Source organism: Salvelinus alpinus, chromosome 7, assembly GCF_045679555.1.
Source record: "Salvelinus alpinus chromosome 7, SLU_Salpinus.1, whole genome shotgun sequence".
In the NCBI taxonomy this organism is placed as follows: domain Eukaryota; kingdom Metazoa; phylum Chordata; class Actinopteri; order Salmoniformes; family Salmonidae; genus Salvelinus; species Salvelinus alpinus.
Window position 1 is genome coordinate 64,008,584 of NC_092092.1, and position 22,818 is coordinate 64,031,401.

The following is a 22,818-nucleotide window of genomic DNA, read 5'->3' on the forward strand; positions in this document are numbered from 1 at the left end:
ATCTACTCCTCACATAAAATGCGTGGTCATGATAATGTCGTGAGTGATTTGTTGGAGAAACTATTTTTTAAAGGAATTCATTGCATTGCAGCATCAGCTCTCATTGAAACCCATTATGAACATAAAGGCACAATTGTTTGATTTTAGTTTAGCCCTTCAATCAAATCGTATTTTCCACCAGAAAATCCCACTTGAACCCCTGCCCACATCCTGCATAACATAGTAGCCTATAGACTAAGCTCCTAAAACAACAATCTAATCTACTCATCTGGAAAAATACATCAATGACAGCACAGCCACTAGTCCACTCCCCGCCCAACTCATGAAAAAGTTGCATGCATAGACCTCACCACAAAACCCAACACAGAAATCCATGCGTTTTCTGTGCTGCCACAGACATTTGCCTAGTGCAGTTATTCTTGGGCTACTGCGTAGGCCTAATATGAGTCATATACAGTACGTCTCTTCTGTTCGGCCGTATATCTATCTACCAATTCATACAGTCAAGCTGCGTTAAGGAGGGAGCTGCTGAAGCACACACAGTGCAGCGCGCTGAGCAGTGAGGTTTGACAGGAGGCACGGGGACTGCTGATACTTTTCATGCAGACAGTTCCCAGAGAAGACAGAGCGAGACAACTGCCCTGCAATTGGACTGATGTGACAAGACCTTTATGATACAATTTCAACCAATTGGTTTTGTAACTGAGCGGGACGTTATGAATATGCACCGTTTGGGAAATGTAATTTTAATCCTTGATAACCTCTCCATTAATCATGTAGCCTAACAACACTTGGTGGAGCAGATTTATTTTGGGATGGTGTTGCTCGTTTTATTTTGCTACAGCTCCATGTGATAAGAAACCTGCTATGGAGGACCTCTTTAGTCAAAATGAATCTGAGCACTGATGATGCCAATTTATGGGGAAATGGTTCCTTATTGGAATTTCAGGGCGGGAAAGTGGGGATACCGTGGTTGTCAGAGTCGCCAGTCAACTCCACAAACACCACTGGCAACGGGACGGAGATCGATGAAGTGGATCTTACCCGTGCCATCCTGCTCGGCTTGGTTCTGGGAGCTTTCATCGTGTTTGCCATCGTGGGCAACATCCTTGTCATCCTGGCGGTGGTGACCAACAGGCACCTGCGAACTCCGACCAACTACTTCATTATCAACCTGGCCATCGCCGACCTGCTGCTGGGCACCACCGTGCTGCCGGTGTCTGCCACCCTGGAGATCCTCAACTACTGGGTGTTCGGCAGGGTCTTCTGTGACATCTGGGCGGCGGTGGATGTTCTGTGCTGCACCGCGTCCATTATGAGCCTGTGCGTCATTTCAATCGACCGTTACATCGGGGTGAGCCACCCGCTGCAGTACCTGAGCATAGTGACCGAGAAGCGGGCACTTCTGGCCATGCTCGGGGTGTGGGTGCTCTCGGTGGTCATCTCCATTGGACCCCTCCTTGGGTGGAAGCAGCCGCCATCGCCGGACGACACTGTGTGCCTCATCACAGAGGAACCGTTTTACGCACTCTTTTCCTCCCTCGGGTCCTTCTATATACCGCTGGTTGTTATCTTGTCCATGTATTTTAGGGTTTATGTAGTCGCCAAGCGGACCACCAAGAACTTGGAGGCTGGGGTGATGAGGGAGAGGATGAATACGAGTGAGCTCACGCTCAGGATCCACAGGGGATCCCAGATGCAGGATGACACAGGCGGAGGCACCAGCAAGGGCCGCGCAACCCAGGCGAGGAGCTCCCTGGCAGTGAAACTTCTGAAATTCTCCCGGGAGAAGAAAGCAGCAAAAACTTTGGGGGTCGTGGTTGGAATGTTTACGCTTTGCTGGTTGCCGTTCTTCCTAGCCTTACCCATTGGTAGGTATATTTTTCCATATATATTCACCCTTTTCCAAACTAATATCCAAGTACGCCTTTTACAGAAAACTATCTTGATCAATATGAATATTTGACACAGCAGTCCAGCAGTTAAATGAAACAATGATAATAATCATAATGATATGATACTGTAGCCTACAATTAAAATAACCCTCAATATGTGATAATACACATACAAAAATATTATGGTACATTTATATATATTTTGGTGCCATGTTACATTTCACAAGCAAACTGCTGAATAGTGGCTGAGAAGATTTTTCTTTAATATCTGGAAGTAAATCTATGTGGCCCTTGGGTCCCATTCAGAGAGAACTGTTCCATAAATTCCATCTCCAGAAAGTTGGCACTGACATTGGCCTATATGATAATATCCATCCATTAATTTACAGACATGATTTATCAGCAAGATGCCTGCGTCCCAAATGACACCCTATTCCCTACAATGGACTGCTTTTGACCAAAGCCCTATGGACCCTGGTCAAAAGTATTGCACTAATGGGATAGGGTGCTTTTTGGGACGCAGACAGTACGTGTGGCATATTGGACTTTATTATACTGTAGTGAGGGTCTACTACCTTGCCAAACAACAAACAGTTGTCTATAGTAGAGACTAATGCCCATGGTGTCACCATGTCAGGGTGGGCTTAACTTAACCAGCTGTAAGACATAATGCTTAGAGGTTTGGACCATAATTCCTTAATCATGTTACTAGGTCCTTGGAGGTTTTCCTGAGCAGGAGTCATATGGTCAAGAAAATGCCACATACACTGGTCTGACCTGAGCTGCCTGGGTCTCTCTCTTATCTGATCTGGTGATCCTCAGCCCCAGGGCCAGTAGGGCTAGTGGAGTCTAGAGGGGCCAGTGGTGGCTGGTAGGGGCTAGTGGAGTCTAGAGTGGCCAGTGGGGGGCAGTAGGGGCTATTGGAGACTAGAGGGGCCAGTGGGGGGTCGGTAGGAGTTAAGGGGAGTCTAGAGGGGCCAGTGGTGGCTGGTAGGGGCTAGGGGAGTCTAGAGGGGCCAGTGGGGGGTCGGTAGGAGTTAAGGGGAGTCTAGAGGGGCCAGTGGGGGCCGGTAGGTGTTAGTGGACAGAGCAGTGCAGATAGACGAGGAAAATGTTCATCATTATTTACTGCTGTTGTTTTCAGGGAGACCTCTGCTCTGTCCTTCCCCTTCTCTGTGCCTCTATCTGTAAGAGGACTGTTCCAGTATGGTAATGTACTGTGTCAGCTATATATTATAACCCTAACAAACCAGATGCAGTCAATCACTAAAACTCCTGATACATGCGTTGGCAGTCGTGTAAAGTAACTAAGTCAAAATATTTTAAGCCGTTTTTTGGGGTGTCTGTACTTTACTTTATTATTTGTATTTTAACAACTTTTACTTTAACTACACTACATTCCTGAAGAAAATAAATCTATGTACTTTTTACTCCCATAAATGTCCCCTTACACCCAAGAGTATTCGTTACATTTCGAATGCTCAGGCAGGACAGCAATATGGCCCAAATCACACATCTATCAATATAACGTGTTGTCATCACTACTGCCTCTGATCTGGCGCACTCACTAAACACATATACTGTGTTTCTAAGTGATGTCTGAGTGTTGAAGTGTGCCCCTGGGTGTCTTGACTGTAAAAACAAAAAACTAAAGTTTTTACGGTCAAAATGTTTGCTTACTATAAGGAATTTTACTCCAGTAACATTATGACAATTGAGTACTTTTTCCACCACTGTACCTAAGTAAATTTAAACCCAGATACTTTTAGACCTTTATTCAATTAGTATTTTACTGGGCGACTTTCACTTATATTTGGGTCATTTTCTATTAAGGTATCTTTACTTTTACTCAAGTATGACAATTGAGTAATTTTTCCACCACTGTGGATTGGCTTGGAACAGTTGTGAATGCATGCACTAAACCAGAGCATGCAGATCTCCAGTCATTAGAAATAATGTAGAGCACTTGAATTGTGAACGAGTTTGTGCTTATCAGGAAGTACTTATCCGTAGTGCACTTATGAGGAGTCTGCAGTCCTAGCTTCGACTAGAACTATTAGTTTATTCAAATCAAAAAATGATGTTTTAAGTGAGAAGTAGGAAATGGTCTGAAGCATAAAAAGAAAGGACATTCACATGAGCACCACAATGCGTACTCCACCCATGCTTTACCAAGGTTTTCCTGCACACAGCTTTGACCTCGAACAATGTGTAGGTAGGTTGCTTACAATTCAAAACTTCTCAAACAGCCTAATTCATTCTCTTAGAGGAGGTGCTCATACAATAACGTGATTTGTACTGCATACAAGGTAATGTATTGCATTCTTCCCAGCTTACACTAAGACATTAGCTCCTTCCACTACCTTTACAAGCTTTTTTTAATTATATGAAAGCAAGCTTTACTTTTATACTTATAGACTTAATGACCAACAGGCTTGATTGAGCTATTTTGTCTTGTAGTAATGTGGTGCCTGTCTGTATTTCCTTAAACCTTTATTTTAACAATACATGTCATTGAAAAATAAATATATTTCATAACACCTTTGTTGGTCAGTGTGAACCCAACATAACAACAGGGGTTGGTGTGTTCAACACAGTCACTCATATAAACTCATAAATAAATCAAAATAACTTCACAGATCTTCATTGTAAAGGGTTTAAACATTGTTTCCCATGCTTGTTCAATGAACCATAAACAATTAATGAACATGCACCTGTGGAATGGTCGTTAAGACTAACAGCTTACAGGCGCTAGGCAATTAAGGTCACAGTTATGAAGACTTAGGACACTAAAGAGGCCTTTCTACTGACTCTGAAAAACACCAAAAGAAAGATGTCCAGGGTCCCAGCTCATCTGCGTGAACGTGCCTTAGGCATGCTGCAAGGAGGCATGAGGACTGCAGCAATGTCCGTACTGTGAGACACCTAAGACAGCGCTACAGGGAGACAGGATGGACAGCTGATCGTCCTCGCAGTGGCAGACCACGTGTAACAACACCTGCACAGGATCGGTACATCCGAACATCACACCTGCGGGACAGGTACAGGATGGCAACAACAACTGCCCGAGTTACACCAGGAATGCACAATCCCTCCATCAGTGCTCAGACTGTCCTCAATAGGCTGACAGAGGCTGGACTGAGGGCTTGTAGGCTTGTTGTAAGGCAGGTCCTTACCAGACATCACCGGCAACAACGTCGCCTATGAGCACAAACCCACCGTCGCTGGACAAGACAGGACTGGCAAAAAGTGCACTTCACTGACGAGTCGCCGTTTTGTCTCACCAGAGGTGATGGTCGGATTCGCGTTTATCGACGAAGGAATGAGCGTTACACTGAGGCCTGTACTCTGGAGCGGGATCGATGGAGGTGGAGGGTCCGTCATGGTCTGAGGCGGTGTGTCACAGCATCATCGGACTGAGCTTGTTGTCATTGCAGTCAATCTCAATGCTGTGCGTTAGACATCCTCCTCCCTCATGTGGTACCATTCCTGCAGGCTCATCCTGACATGACCCTCCAGCATGACAATGCCGCCAGCCATATTGCTCATTCTGTGCGTGATTTCCTGCAAGACAGGAATGTCAGTGTTCTGCCATGGCCAGAGAAGAGCCCAAATCTCAATCCCATTGAGCACGTCTGGGACCTGTTGGATCGGAGGGTGAGGGCTAGGGCTAGGGCTAGGGCCATTCCCCCCAGAAATGTCTGGGAACTTGCAGGTGCCTTGGTGGAAGAGTGGGGTAACATCTCACAGCAAGAACTGGCAAATCTGGTGCAGTCCATGACGAGGAGATGCACTGCAGTACTTAATGCAGCTGGTGGCCACACCAGATACTGACTGTTACTTTTTATTTTGACCCCCCCTTTGATCAGGGACACGTTATTCAATTTCTGTTAGTCACATGTCTGTGGAACTTGTTCAGTTTATGTCTCAGTTGTTGAATCTTGTTATGTTCCTACAAATATTTACACATGTTAAGTTTGCTGAAAATAAACGCAGTTGACAGTGAGAGGACATTTATTTTTTGCTGAGTTTAGATATAGTGGTCTATAGAGCATGTCTTCAAACCTGATTTATGTAACCGTTAGTTTACCTGTGTAATATTGACATAAGATCAGAACCATTTGTCAAACATGGTCCAGTTTTATCAATTGCTGTGCGGATCAATGGACAGTTCATTACCTCTTTCAAATGACTATGTATCAATCCTTAACTGTGTGTCAATCTAAGTAACATCATTTAAAAAATCCCCATCAAAATCCCTCAGTTTAAGCTAGAGATATCTGCATGGGCTGCGTCTGAATCCACACCATCCACCTATGTCGGTCTTCCGCGTCTGTGGTGGAAGGTGGTCGAGCTACAGCGATGTGTGTCAGACCATGAAAAATTGGTCTTCTCACGAAAATTCCTGTAGCGTCCGAACGGTTTGGCCTAATATGACCACTGGAAAGATAAGACTCTCATAAACACTATGGTGTTCTCCATTTTGCTCTACGACCACCACAAATGTCACAGGATAATGGACTTTACAGTGTCCTGCTGTTAAAATAATATATATAAAATAATATATATATATTATTTGAACAGCAGGACACTGTAAAGTCCATTATCCCTCTGAAGACTATGAATTAGGCTGTTTGAGAAGGTTTGAATCTTAAGCAACCAGCCTACACATTGTTTGAAGTACAATAGACCAACATAGCTACTGTAGTAGGTCAAAGCTTAGTGCAGGAAAACCATGGTAGAGCATGGGTGAAGTACACATTGTGGTGCTCATGTGAATTTCATTTCTTTTTCAGCTTCAGACCAATGCATACTTCTCACTTAAAACCTCATTTAATGTTTTGAGTTTCCATGGTTTTACATGCAACATTATTATACAATGTTATATTACAATATAACACATAAATAAAAGCTAAGTAAAAGTAAACAATAATCACAAATGGCAATATAAATAATGTAGTTGTTAGTATGTATTTAATATTAACAGCTGATTTTCCAGAGGGAAGCAAAAACCAGAAACCCATTTAAGCCAATATGGAGTGAACTGGAAAACGTTTCTCTGATCTCTCTTAAGATAATCAAGCATGCTCTTGGAAAATACACAAATAATCAACATGTACCCATTAGCTATTTACATGAAAATGCACCTTATAGTTTACTTAAGGGCTTGTAAGTAAGCATTTCACTGTAAGGTTTACAACTGTTGTATTCGGTGCATGTGACAAATGCAATTTGATTTGATTTGAATTGAATGTACTGAAGAAATCCCTAGTACTACATTACCTGTAAACAGAAGTGAATTATTACAAAACAGAAAATGTACAGTAAAACGTACATTCATCAGATATAGTCAACTTTGTACATACAATACAGGGATGCCCATAATTGCTTTTGAAGAGCTACAGGGTTATGCAGACTATCTTGTTCAAGCCCAGTTTTACCACACCTGATTCTACTATTAAAGGTCTTGATGAACAGCTGAGGTCTCTATGAACAGCTGAGGTCATGATGAACAGCTGAGGTCTCTATGAACAGCTGAGGTCATGATGAACAGCTGAGGTCTCGATGAATAGCTAAGGTCTCGATGAACAGCTGGGGTCTCGATGAACAGCTGAGGTCTCGAAGAATAGCTAAGGTCTCGATGAACAGCTGAGGTCTCGATGAACAGCTGAGGTCTCGATGAACAGCTGAGGTTTCGATGACCAGCTGAGGTTTCGATGAACAGCCGAGGTTTCGATGAACAGCTGAGGTCTTGATGAACAGCTGAGGTCTTGATGAACTGCTGAGGTCTTGATGAATAGCTAAGGTCTCGATGAACAGCTGAGGTCTCGATGAACAGCTGAGGTCTCGATGAACAGCTGAGGTCTCGATGAACAGCTGAGGTTTCGATGACCAGCTGAGGTTTCGATGAACAGCCAAGGTTTCGATGAACAGCTGAGGTCTTGATGAACAGCTGAGGTCTTGATGAACTGCTGAGGTCTTGATGAACTGCTGAGGTCTTGATGAACAGGTGAGGTCTTGATGAACATGTGTGGTCTTGATGAACAGCTGAGCTCTTGATGAACAGCTGAGGTCTTGATGAACTGCTGAGGTCTTGATGAACTGCTGAGGTCATGATGAACAGCTGAGGTCTTGATGAACAGGTGTGGTCTTGATGAACAGGTGTGGTCTTGATGAACAGCTGAGGTATTGATGAACATGTGTGGTCTTGATGAACAGTTGAGGTCTCGATGAACAGCTGAGGTCTTGATGAACTGCTGAAGTCTTGATGAACAGGTGAGGTCTTGATGAACATGTGTGGTCTTGATGAACAGCTGAGCTCTTGATGAACAGCTGAGGTCTTGATGAACTGCTGAGGTCTTGATGAACTGCTGAGGTCATGATGAACAGCTGAGGTCTTGATGAACAGGTGTGGTCTTGATGAACAGGTGTGGTCTTGATGAACAGCTGAGGTATTGATGAACATGTGTGGTCTTGATGAACAGTTGAGGTCTCGATGAACAGCTGAGGTATTGATGAACTGCTGAGGTCTTGATGAACAGCTGAGCTCTTGATGAACAGCTGAGGTCTTGATGAACTGCTGAGGTCTTGATGAACAGCTGAGGTCTTGATGAACAGCTGAGGTCTTGATGAACAGCTGAGGTCTTGATGAACTGCTGAGGTCTTGATGAACAGGTGTGGTCTTGATGAACAGGTGTGGTCTTGATGAACAGCTGAGGTCTTGATGAACATGTGTGGTCTTGATGAACAGGTGTGGTCTTGATGAACAGGTGTGGTCTTGATGAACAGATGAGATCTTGATGAACAGGTGTGGTCTTGATGAACAGCTGAGGTCTTGATGAACTGCTGAGGTCTTGTTGAACAGCTGAGGTCTTGATGAACTGATGAGGTCTTGATGAACAGGTGTGGTCTTGATGAACATGTGTGGTCTTGATGAACAGCTGAGGTCTTGATGAACAGGTGTGGTCTTGATGAACAGGTGTGGTCTTGAGGAACTGCTGAGGTCTTGATGAACAGCTGAGGTCTTGATGAACAGCTGAGGTCTTGATGAACAGGTGTGGTCTTGATGAACAGCTGAGGTCTTGATGGACAGGTGTGGTCTTGATTAACAGCTGAGGTCTTGATGAACAGCTGAGGTCTTGATGAACAGCTGAGGTCTTGATGAACAGCTGAGGTCTTGATGAACTGCTGAGGTCTTGATGAACAGCTGAGGTCTTGATGAACAGCTGAGGTCTTGATGAACAGGTGTGGTCTTGATGAACAGGTGTGGTAGGCTTAAACAAAAAAGCCTACATAACCCTGTGGCTCGCCAATATCAATTTTGGTAACTACTGATACAAACACTGTGACAAATGACAAACTGCTGAGAAACACCTGTAAAATACAGTCATTAGACAAGTACAAAACACTTTTGAGTGAGCTCCAAAACTATTGGGACAGTAATGCATGATTTGTTGTTTTTTATATGTTTTCCAGCACTTTGGATTTTAAATTGCTGGCTATGACATTAGGGCTACTTGAGGATATTTTCATCCATATCAGGTGAACCGTTTAGAAATTACATTACTTTTTGTACATAGTCCCCCCATTTTAGGGGACCAAAAGTGTTGGGACAAATTCACTTATGTGTATTAAAGTAGTCAAAAGTGTATTATCTGGTCCCATATTCCTAGCACACAATGACTACATCAAGCTTGTGACTCTACACACTTGTTGGATGCATTTGCTGTTTGTTTTGTTTTGTGTTTCAGATTATTTTGTGCCCAATAGATATTAATGGTATATAATGTTTCTTAAACACTTCTACATTCATGTGGACGCTACCATGTTTACAAATAATCCTGAATGAATTGTGAATAACGATGAGTGAGAAAGTTACAGACGCACAAATATCATACCTCGAAGACATGCTAAACTCACCTGTTCTTGTAATGGTGAGAGGTTGTCATGTATTGGGGTTATGATATTTGTGCGTCTGTAAGTTTCTCACTCTTAATCCTTTAGCTGCAAATGCTCTTAGTAATGCTGCACACAGCTGTCCAACTCCAGTGAAAGAGCACACATTCCCCCATTTTTAAATGGCAGTCTAAATATGAAAACATACATAAGTCCAACTGATGTGTGATGTGTGTGATGTAGGCTAGTCTACTGTGTACATGTGTATGTGCTGAAGTCGTTTGTCAGATCCACGTTGGCCAGCTTGACACATTTCTTAGCTTCTCAAATGACAGAAATATTCCCATAGAGACGGCCCGGTGATAAGTGAACCAGCAGGTTTGTACATTTCTACGGGATAGGTGCATGCCCACAATACGCCCCCCTGCCATTAAGCAGTGTGTCCATGGGATGTACCGTAGGGATGGTGTGCAACTGACGGTTGAGGGCAACAACAACTTACTTGAGAGTTTGAGAGCTGGTCTCGCCACCGTTCTCTCCTCTGTAGTAGCAAGACACGCACACTAGTACAAGTCCAGGTCCCACTCCGTCCCTTGCCACTCAACGATGCCCAAGAGACACCTAATAAATTAAAATAAGCACACACCGTGTGTGTGCGCCAGTGTGTGTGTCGGGAAGAGCAGGGGTGTCAAAAACAATACACAAAATTTTTTTGTCAAAATATCCCAGGACTTTCAAATCCCAGGGCGATGACTCTAACCGTCAAGTCAACTTGACACTCCATTTCAATGGACAGTCTGGTGATGACAGCCACGTACATTCCAAAATTGTTTTAGTTGTTCATTCACTCAGTACTGATTGAACGTTTATTTTTATTGCATGTTTTGACAGTGCACAGGTCGCGCAAGCCAGCAGTGAGGGGGTTCGTTTATTTGGCCCGGGTTACTGGGTGAAAAGTGATTGCATTTATTTTTTGAACTGGGCTGCCTGCTGGGCGTGAACCAGGTGCCCCGCTCTGGCCAACGACGGTGAAGTTGGCTCAAAAGAAAGTGGTGTAGTCAAGCAGGAGTGATGAGTAAGATTCTGTTTTCACATGCAGAAGTGATTGCTTATTATAAAAAACGCTTTATCTGCCTTTCTAATGAAAACTAGTTTGAAAATTCAAACATTTATTTTAAGGAATAGAGATGTTGTATGTTTTTGGACTATGCACCATGCTGCCTTGTTACTGTTTGGCAAAGATTACTGCTTGTTTTGAGAAGGATCCTCCTCCCTCCCCGTTTTCGCCCGATGGCGTGATGGGCCATTGCTCGGTTCAACCCGGGCCAGAGTAATAGAACTCCCTCAAAAAATTGTCTGACAACCCTAATGCTAACGACCCTGTCAAAAATCTGTTTTAGTGGTTCTCGGTAGATGGCCAGACAGATCGATCATGACGAATCAAGTTGATTTGTGAATTTTCATCAACATTGGTTTCATACTGGCTTAGCTATGATAATAAGGAGATTTTAATTTAACATTGAGCGCCAACCGGCGCGACTATAATTACTGGAGCCTTGTGGAAATGTGCTTTTTGACAGGCCCTGGCCTTAAGCCTGTCGCATGCTTTCCACTCAAAAAAGTTTGCGCATATATTATGAGTACATTTTGTGACGTTTTTGTTAGTTTTGGTGTTCGGCAGGGTTTGCAAAAAAAATATTTGTCTCTGATTGGTCGACTCTACTTTTCCTAGTAGGAATGAGAATGGTGGATGTTTACTGTCATTCAATGAAAGACGACTAGTTTTCATGTAAATTTTTCACTTGAGAAATTCTGCATCAAACGTCCTCTGTAAACATTTCTAACAGATTTCTTGGATTATTTTAGATTAATTCTGACTATTTTGAGGAAGTGTAAACTGGCTATGTTGATGCTACTGCATCTCAAGAGGGACAAACAGTATTATTGCCGCTTTTTTCCTGTTTTTCAAGCTAAAGTCTTTTAAGAGAGTACTCGAGACACAGACGTTCACTTTGCCTAGCGGAGTTCTGCTAAGAGCAAACCAAAACCTAATATGAGTGTGCCTTAAGAACCCCCCACTGCTACACAGACACACACACACACCCACACACACCCACAAACAAACACACACACACACACACACACACACACACACACACACACACACACACACACACACACACACACACACACACACACACACACACACACACACACACACACACACACACACACACACGCACACACACACCCACATTATGCATTCCTATCCGGGATGAGGTTGCTGGTCACTAAACAAGGTCGGACAGCAGCAGGAGATTCCTCCTACCGCTCTAAGGAACATTTAATTAGATAACAGAAGCACAGAAATCTGGGAACATCCTGAGAACATTGTGAAGTTGTGTTCTGTTTATCCTTAGGGTTCTTTGGAGAGGAAGGAGGAGGGGGACGTAAGAATGAGGACAGCTCTGGACTGTTTATTTAACACCAATCAACAGATAACCACGAGACTAATATCCTGATTATTAGGGGCCAGTACAATACAGTGCATCATGTTACTCAACAGTACAGCCTTGTTTAACTTTAGGGCCTATTTTAAGCTGAGCTGCAAGAGTTGTGAATCCAAGCATAGATACAGTAGGAACAGTGGACCACGTACATCCATATTGTTTACATAACCACACCATACAGTGGAATACTCTACCTCTTCTCGACTCCTCGTCAGTATATTATGACGATCCTGTAGTCGTATCCTCACCCATCTATTCTCCCTATCCTATAGTCTGTAAATGGAGGGGTTAAGGGATGCGTTATCATTTTTTAAATAAGAATCCCCTGCTGCTCTTCTGAGTTTAACTGTCTGGCTCATTAGCTCAGTCTAAAGCCCCAGTAATAGTAGCCTGATAGGAGCAGAAACACACAGGCTCCATCACACACACACACATTGTGACGGCCCTGAAGTCAAAACCGTTACAACATGCACTCCGAAGACGTGGATGTCGATTATGGCAGCCCGCCGCACCTCTCTCATTCAGAGGGGTTGGGTTAAATGTGGAAGACACATTTCAGTTGTACAACTGACTAGGTATCCCCCTTTCCCCTTTGACACATGCACACTTACAAACACACACACGCATGCATGCACGCACACACGCACACACGAACACACGCGCACGCGCGCACGCGCGCACGCGCGCACACACGCACACACGCACACACGCACACACGCACACACGCACACACACACACACACACACACACACACACACACACACACACACACACACACACACACACACACACACACACGCACACACACACGCACATACACCCACAAACAAACACACACACACACATCCTCTCTCTCCCAGCCCAGCTCCACTCATTACACCCAACCACTGCAATCACTAGTCTGTGGTCGATGTAATGTAACTAGAGTGATGGCTGGCTGTGCTCCCAGTGGCTCCTCTCTCCTCAAACTCATGTTGATTTCAGACCACATGCCAGGTGGCCCGAGGGTCTTTTTTCCAGCGTGGATGTTTTGTGTAACTACGGCTCATTGGGGTCAGCGGCCTCACTTCAAAGTGCAAAATAGACGGACGCACGCACACACAAACACACACACACACAAAGACTAATGAAGGTCACTGATGTGGGCAACCAGTAGCCCAGTGTTAATCACTTCCTGAAAGGATACACAGGTGTCAGTACTCATCTCTATGTGTGTCAGACACACAGCTATATAACCTGTAGGATTCATGCTCTATCAGACATGCTCACTGATCTGAACTTTCTCACGGAAAGAAGCTGAGAAGGTGTTATTCCCAAAGAGAGACCCATCCTTTAACAAGTACACTAAACCAATGTGCCTAATTGTATCTCCATATAATGAGAATAAGGTGCAGAGCTTTATCTGTAATATTGCCATCCCAGAGGGCACAAAATCCATCAGCTTCTATCAACGAATATGCATTCAATATACAGGTAACTGCCCAAATAAGGGAAACACCAACATAAAGTGTGTTAATAGGGCATTGGGCCACTACGAGACAGAACAGCTTCAATGCACCTTGGCATTGAACTTTTGTCTGGAACTCTATTGGAGGGATGCGACACCATTCTTCCACAAGAAATTCCATCATTTGGTGTTTTATTGATGGTGGTGGGAAAGTGTTTCCTTTATTTTGGCAGTTACCTGTACATCTCTCTCGTTAGCTGCAGTAAATGAAGGTGGGACATCTAAATGCTGTCTCGCTGTCATCTCTCATCTCAGCCAGGCATTGACGAATCATTAATACTCAGGGGATATTTGTGTTATTTTCTCAGCATGCATTTCCCTGTACACTTTAACCCATAAAAGTGTATATTTATAAGAACACCCAGCACTAAAGGCTTCTTATTTAGCCAATGGTGAAGGCAGCATGTCCAAACGTGACAATTTGTGTTTATAAAACATTGTGTTTGTGTGAGGCAGTGTTGTGTTTGTGTGTGATTGAGACGGTGGAGCTGTGTGTGTGTGTGTGTGTGTGTGTGTGTATCTCGATGTGTCTCAATGCGTGTATGTCTCCACCTGCGTGTGTCCATGTTGTGCTTACGCAGTGAGGCCGCTGGCCCCTGTGCTCTGGGGGTAATTGAAATGGTGTTTTGAAGGGAAGAATAATGAGAATGCTAAGTGTCAGAGGAGTGATGTCGATATAGAGGGGATGGCAGGTGAGCCTTGTGACCGAGCTGCCATGGACCACTGGACAGGGTCACTAAAGCAAGGGCGCAGGGACATCAAATGAATGCACCGATAATAGCTTAATTCCGTGTCTTTCATTCAAAGCAATAACACTTTCCCTCGGCTTACGTCGTTCATCACATATGTATGTAGGCTATGTCAGCAAGAAACCAGGTTTTTATAACACCAGACACATCTTACTGTACGTACCTAATGGACATTCTATCATTCCGGTCTGAGTGTGTGATTTTCTCTCCCCTCACCGCTGATCTTAGACACCTCTTTGCATGTGTGTACATGTGTGTGTGGTCATAAAGGTATCAAACACACCATCAGTGAGCATAACAGGATGCATTGCTTCCTCAGGACGTTCCTGCAGACGCTCCTGTTGTTTCTTACGCTGTGTAATGTTTGATTTATTTGACCTTTATTTTAACAGGAAGTCACATTGAGACCAAGTTCTCTTTTGGAAGGGAGCATCTTACAACAACAAATTACACAGAGGGAACACCCCAGAAAAAAAACACAAAGCGAAAAAGAAACAAATTAAACGTTTTGTGCCATGTGTAAAGTAATGTGTTAAGTTATGTGTAAAATAATGTGTAAAGTAATGTGTGAGTGAAGGTTGTTTGTCTGCAGGAAGGAGGTGCAAACACTGTTTTCAGTGGACAGGATCAGATCATAGGAGAAACAATAGTTCTCCCTAAGTTCTTCCCCCATCCCATTGTCTTTCATGTACCACCGGACACTGGCTACATCCTTGCCAAACAGTTGGCAGTTTACACTGACAGTTATGTATAGGAACTCAATATAAACACTGGCAAGAGGATACTGTAGAACAAAGTGTCATACACACAAAGCGTAGCACAAACACACAAAACAATCTACAATAACACACATAGCTTTCAAAGCTGAAGATCACTAAGGACCTCCAGAGCAAACATGCAGGAAAAGCTCTCCCGGTTTCTCTCTTGTTGTGTTACTTTCCTCTGTCCTCTCTAATCCTCTGTGTGTGTCAAATCAAAACAACGTTTATTGGTCACGTACACAGATTTACAGGTGTTATAGCCCAGGGCAGTCCAGAGTATAATTGTCCTGTGTTTTATATATATGCAGTATAGACTTTTTTCACATTTTGTTATGTTGCAGCCTTATTCTAAAATTGATGAAATGGTTTTTTACCCTCATTAATCTACACACAATACCCCATAATGACAAAGCGTAAAAGGTTGTTTTTCCAAATGTATGGAAAACAAAGCAAAAAAAACGTATTTATGAAAGTATTCAGACCCTTTGCTATGAGACTCGAAATTGATCCCAGGTGCATCCTGTTTCCATTGATCATCCTTGAGATGTTTCTACATCTTGATTATGGTAAATTCAATTGATTGGACATGATTTGGGAAGGCACACACCTGTCTATATAAGGTCCCACACTTGACAGTGCATGTCAGAGCAAAAACTAAGGAATTGTCCGTAGAGCTCCAAGACAGGATTGTGTCGAGACACAGATCTGAGGAAGGGTATACATTTTTGTTTTCAGCAGTGAAGGTTTCCAAGAACACAGTGGCCTCCATCAATAAATGGAAGAAGTTTGGAACCACCAATACTCTTCCTAGAGCTGGCCACCCAGACAAACTGAGCAATCGGGGGAGAAGGGCCTTGGTCAGGGAGGTGACCAAGAACCCGATGGTCACTCTGACAGAGCTCCAGGGTGGAGATGGGAGAACCTTCTAGAAGGACAACCATCTCCTCAGCACTCTATCGATCAGGCCTTCAAGGTAGAGTGGCCAGACGGAAGCCACTCCTCAGTAAAAGGTACATGACAGCCCGTTTGGAGTTTACCAAAAGGCATCTAAAGGACTCTCAGACCATGAGAAACAAAATTATCTGGTCTGATGAAACCAAGATTGAACTCGTTGACCTGAATGCCGATCATCACATCTGGGGGAAACCTAGCACCATCCCTACGGTGAAGCATGGTGGTGGCAGCATCATGCTGTGGGGATGTTTTTCAGCAGCAGGGACTAGGAGACTGGTCAGGATGAAAGGAAAGATGAACGGAGCAAAGTACAGAGAGATCCTTAATGAAAACCTTCTCCAGAGCGCTCAGGACCGCAGACTGGGTTGAAGATTCACCTTCCTACAGGACGGTAGAAACCTGTTTTCGTTTTGTCATTAATGGGTATTGTGATGTCATTAGTGGGTATTGTGATGTATTTAGTGGGTATTGTGAAGTCATTAGTGGGTATTGTGATGTCAATAGTGGGTATTGTGAGGTCATTAGTGGGTATTGTGATGTCATTAGTGGGTATTGTGTGTAGATTGATGAAGATTTTTTTTATTTCATCCATTTTAGAATAAGGCTGTAACGTAACAAAATGTTGGTAAAGTCAAGGGGTCTGAATACTTTCCGAATGCACTGTTGGAATAATGCTGTGAAATTGTGAAAATTATGATAATACCGTTTTATTGTAAGAGCTGTTTGAAAAGATGGCCTGAAATTTCTACCTGTTTTGGCAGGATGGAGTTTTGGCCTGTCACCAGGCGGTATATATAGTCAATAGAATAATAAGAAAGATATTTCCAAACCTATCTGTCAATAATAGCTAGTTATCAGTTTTCCCCTCCCCACTCAGACCACTCCCAGACAGTCTTACCTAAATTATAGCTTGAGAAGTTTCTCTTTCTAAGAAGCTTTTGATTTGATATTGAGATAAAAACGTCTCCATTGGAACTTTAACAATCCAAAATAGATATATTAGGGTGAGCAGTGTCAGAATCCAGAATCTAAATATGAATACGTGGTGTGTATAGACAGTATATCATTTGTTAAAGAACATGGTATGTAAAGTAATAGGTATATTAGGATGAGTCTAATCCTCTGATAATCCTCTTTGTACATGAGTGTGTTTGTGTATGTTGGGTTGAGTTGACACAGTGGCTGTGTGTATTGGTCCAAGCACTGTGGTCTAGGCACTGACCCATGGCCGTGGCCCCCAGGGGACTCTCTGTGTGTGTAGAGCCCACTCCTGACAGAGAGGCAGACAGGAACACAGCTTTGTTGGCATGGGCTCATACCAGGCTAACGGCCCCTCTGTGGTTCACTGGCTCAGTGGAGGAAGTGAAGCTTCCCACTACCCACTGGTTCTCCTCTCAGTCCCAGTACACTGCTCCTTTTATTTGGCACAAAACCTTTAGCTCCGGCCAAGGAGAGAGAGAGAGAGACAGAGAGAGAGAGAGACAGAGAGAGACAGAGAGAGACAGAGAGAGAGAGAGAGACAGAGAGAGACAGAGAGAGACAGAGAGAGACAGAGAGACAGAGAGAGAGAGAGAGAGAGAGAGAGAGAGAGAGAGAGAGAGAGAGAGAGAGAGAGAGAGAGAGAGAGAGAGAGAGAGAGAGAGAGAGAGAGAGAGAGAGAGAGAGAGAGAGAGAGAGATCAGCCAATCTCTGTGTGTGGCAGGGATGGCAAGGATGCACTGTTTACTTTGAGGCTTGAGTCACAGATGGCACAACGCATTTGCAATTAGGATAATCTCTGTGTGTGTTTTGGTCTGTGAGATGGACAGAGCGAGAGAGAGACAGAGGGAGAATGTTCTCTGTGCGTGGCTTGACCTCCTGTACAGTACATGTATGAAACAGTGTTCACTGGCTGGTATTTTAGACATCCACAGTAAATGAGATTACGTAACCAGGAATTGATGTAGCGTAGGACTGCTTGAGATGCAGAATAGGTTGGGCATTAAGCCCCCAACTATCTACTTCTTGGGTGTCTTTGACAATACATACCACACTTTCAAACAGTACATGAGTGTCAGAGTGTCAGCTTGTCTAAAATGTTTGGTTACACAATATACACAACACCTGCAAATAATGCTTATGTATAAATGCATTTGAATATGACTATGTTGTGCTTTGTCGTAGGAAGTCTGGAGCAATTCATATTATGACTGTTTCCGTAGTTGTGTCATGCGCTATGGAGTGGTAGAGTTATGACATACTATATTCTAAATGCATAACTTAGTTGTGATGCAGACAATGTTACCACTACCAGATGACAGTGTTACCATTACTAGATTACAGTGTTACCATTACCAGATGACAGTGTTACCATTACCAGATGACAGTGTTACCATTACCAGATGACAGTGTTACCATTACCAGATGACAGTGTTACCATTACCAGATGACAGTTTTACCATTACTAGATGACAGTGTTACCATTACTAAATGACAGTGTTACCATTACCAGATGACAGTGTTACCATTACTAGATGACAGTGTTACCATTGCCAGATGACAGTGTTACCATTACCAGATGACAGTGTTACCATTACTAGATGACAGTGTTACCATTGCCAGATGACAGTGTTACCATTACCAGATGACAGAGTGACCAGTACTACCAGATGACAGTGTTACCATTACTAGATGACAGTGTTACCATTACTAGATGACAGTGTTACCATTACCAGATGACAGTGTTACCATTACCAGATGACAGAGTGACCAGTACTACCAGATGACAGTGTTACCATTACTAGATGACAGTGTTACCATTACTAGATGACAGTGTTACCATTACCAGATGACAGTGTTACCATTACCAGATGACCGTGTTACCATTACCAGATGACAGAGTGACCAGTACTACCAGATGGCAGTGTTACCATTACTAGATGACAGTGTTACAATTACCAGATGCCAGTGTTACAATTACCAGATGCCAGTTTTACCATTACCAGACGACAGTGTTACCATTACCAGATGACAGTGTTACCAGTAGTACCAGATGACAGAGTTACCATGACTAGATGGCAGTGTTACCAATATTACCAGATGACAGAGTTACCATGACTAGATGGCAGTGTTACCAATATTACCAGATGACAGTGTTATCACTACCAGATGACAGTGTTACCAGTAGTACCAGATGACAGAGTTACCATGACTAGATGGCAGTGTTACCAATATTACCAGATGACAGTGTTACAAGTACTACCAGATGACAGTGTTATCACTATCAGATGACAGTGTTACCAGTAGTACCAGATGACAGTGTAACCATTACCGGATGACAGTGTTACCACTACCAGATGACAGTGTTACAAGTACTACCAGATGACAGTGTTACCATTACCAGATGACAGTGTTACCATTACTAGATGACAGTGTTACCATTGCCAGATGACAGTGTTACCATTACCAGATGACAGTGTTACCATTACTAGATGACAGTGTTACCATTGCCAGATGACAGTGTTACCATTACCAGATGACAGAGTGACCAGTACTACCAGATGACAGTGTTACCATTACTAGATGACAGTGTTACCATTACTAGATGACAGTGTTACCATTACCAGATGACAGTGTTACCATTACCAGATGACAGAGTGACCAGTACTACCAGATGACAGTGTTACCATTACTAGATGACAGTGTTACCATTACTAGATGACAGTGTTACCATTACCAGATGACAGTGTTACCATTACCAGATGACCGTGTTACCATTACCAGATGACAGAGTGACCAGTACTACCAGATGGCAGTGTTACCATTACTAGATGACAGTGTTACAATTACCAGATGCCAGTGTTACAATTACCAGATGCCAGTTTTACCATTACCAGACGACAGTGTTACCATTACCAGATGACAGTGTTACCAGTAGTACCAGATGACAGAGTTACCATGACTAGATGGCAGTGTTACCAATATTACCAGATGACAGAGTTACCATGACTAGATGGCAGTGTTACCAATATTACCAGATGACAGTGTTACAAGTACTACCAGATGACAGTGTTATCACTACCAGATGACAGTGTTACCAGTAGTACCAGATGACAGAGTTACCATGACTAGATGGCAGTGTTACCAATATTACCAGATGACAGTGTTACAAGTACTACCAGATGACAGTGTTATCACTACCAGATGACAGTGTTACCAGTAGTACCAGATGACAGTGTAACCATTACCGGATGACAGTGTTACCACTACCAGATGACAGTGTTACAAGTACTACCAGATGACAGTGTTACCACTACCAGATGACAGTGTTACCAGTACTACCAGATGACAGTGTTACCAGTACTACCAGATGACAGTGTAACCATTACCGGATGACAGTGTTACCAATACTACCCGATGACAGTGTTACCAATACTACCAGATGACAGTGTTACCAATACTAGATGACAGTGTTACCATTACTAGATGACAGTGTTACCATTACCAGATGACAGTGTTACCATTACCAGATGACCGTGTTACCATTACCAGATGACAGAGTGACCAGTACTACCAGATGGCAGTGTTACCATTACTAGATGACAGTGTTACAATTACCAGATGCCAGTGTTACAATTACCAGATGCCAGTTTTACCATTACCAGACGACAGTGTTACCATTACCAGATGACAGTGTTACCAGTAGTACCAGATGACAGAGTTACCATGACTAGATGGCAGTGTTACCAATATTACCAGATGACAGAGTTACCATGACTAGATGGCAGTGTTACCAATATTACCAGATGACAGTGTTACAAGTACTACCAGATGACAGTGTTATCACTACCAGATGACAGTGTTACCAGTAGTACCAGATGACAGAGTTACCATGACTAGATGGCAGTGTTACCAATATTACCAGATGACAGTGTTACAAGTACTACCAGATGACAGTGTTATCACTACCAGATGACAGTGTTACCAGTAGTACCAGATGACAGTGTAACCATTACCGGATGACAGTGTTACCACTACCAGATGACAGTGTTACAAGTACTACCAGATGACAGTGTTACCACTACCAGATGACAGTGTTACCAGTACTACCAGATGACAGTGTAACCATTACCGGATGACAGTGTTACCAATACTACCCGATGACAGTGTTACCAATACTACCAGATGACAGTGTTACCAATACTACCAGATGACAGAATTACCAGTACTACCAGATGACAGTGTAATCATTACCAGTTGACAGTGTTAGTATCACTATATGACAGGATTATAATTACCAGTTGACAGTGTGAGTAGTACTACCACATGACCAGTGTTACCAGTACCAGATGACAGTGTTACCAGTACTACCAGATGACAGTGTAATCAGTACTACCAGATGACAGTGTAATCAGTACTACCAGATGACAGTGTTATCAGTACTACCAGATGACAGTGTAATCAGTACTACCAGATGCCAGTGTAATCAGTACTACCAGATGACAGTGTAATCAGTACTACCAGATGACAGTGTTATCAGTACTACCAGATGACAGTGTAATCAGTACTACCAGATGACAGTGTAATCAGTACTACCAGATGACAGTGTTATCAGTACTACCAGATGACAGTGTAACCAGTACTACCCGATGACAGTGTAATCAGTACTACCAGATGACAGTGTAATCAGTACTACCAGATGACAGTGTTATCAGTACTACCAGATGACAGTGTAATCAGTACTACCAGATGACAGTGTTATCAGCACTACCAGATGACAGTGTAATCAGTACTACCAGATGACAGTGTAATCAGTACTACCAGATGACAGTATTATCAGTACTACCAGATGACAGTGTTATCAGTACTACCAGATGACAGTGTAATCAGTACTACCAGATGACAGTGTAATCAGTACTACCAGATGACAGTGTAATCAGTACTACCAGATGACAGTGTTATCAGCACTACCAGATGACAGTGTAATCAGTACTACCAGATGACAGTGTAATCAGTACTACCAGATGACAGTGTTATCAGTACTACCAGATGACAGTGTAATCAGTACTGCCAGATTACAGTGTTATCAGGACTACCAGATGACATTGTTACGTTTACTACCAGAGGATAGTGTTATCATCACTACCAGATGACAGTGTTATCACTTCCAGATGACAGCTGTTACCACTACCAGATGACATTGTTATCATTACTACCAGATGACAGGTGTTACCATTTTCAGTTGACAGGAATTACCACTACCAGATTTACCTTTATGTTGGTGCCCTGGAAGAGATTCATCTGGGGGCGAAAGAAACACACACCTGTTTAGGCGAGGTGTAGGCTAGCGGAGTAGAACCCTAGAAAAAGAAAAGGAGAGCCGCACACTCTAGGAGCTCAGATAAAAGAATGTAATAACCTAATCCAGCGTTATGACAGACAAGCTGTTTTCATCAGGGTCCTGGAAGAGGTTATTAACAATATGTGCTTCTCCAGATATTATGTCCTAATTTGTCCTAACTTTCACACACGATTGCCTGGGATTATAGAGCATCTACAATTTTACC

General features: G+C 43.2%; 1 protein-coding gene across 1 annotated transcript in view; it reads left to right on the forward strand.

The window, feature by feature from the left end:
* The first annotated feature begins 357 nt into the window (after positions 1-357).
* Positions 358-22,818, forward strand: part of LOC139581464 (alpha-1A adrenergic receptor-like) — a 31,026-nt gene continuing 8,565 nt past the window's right edge. The window contains exon 1 of the mRNA XM_071411252.1: positions 358-1,871. Within this exon, the coding sequence (XP_071267353.1) occupies positions 890-1,871 (982 nt within the window). The 5' untranslated portion in view covers positions 358-889. The remainder of the gene's footprint in view (positions 1,872-22,818) is intronic.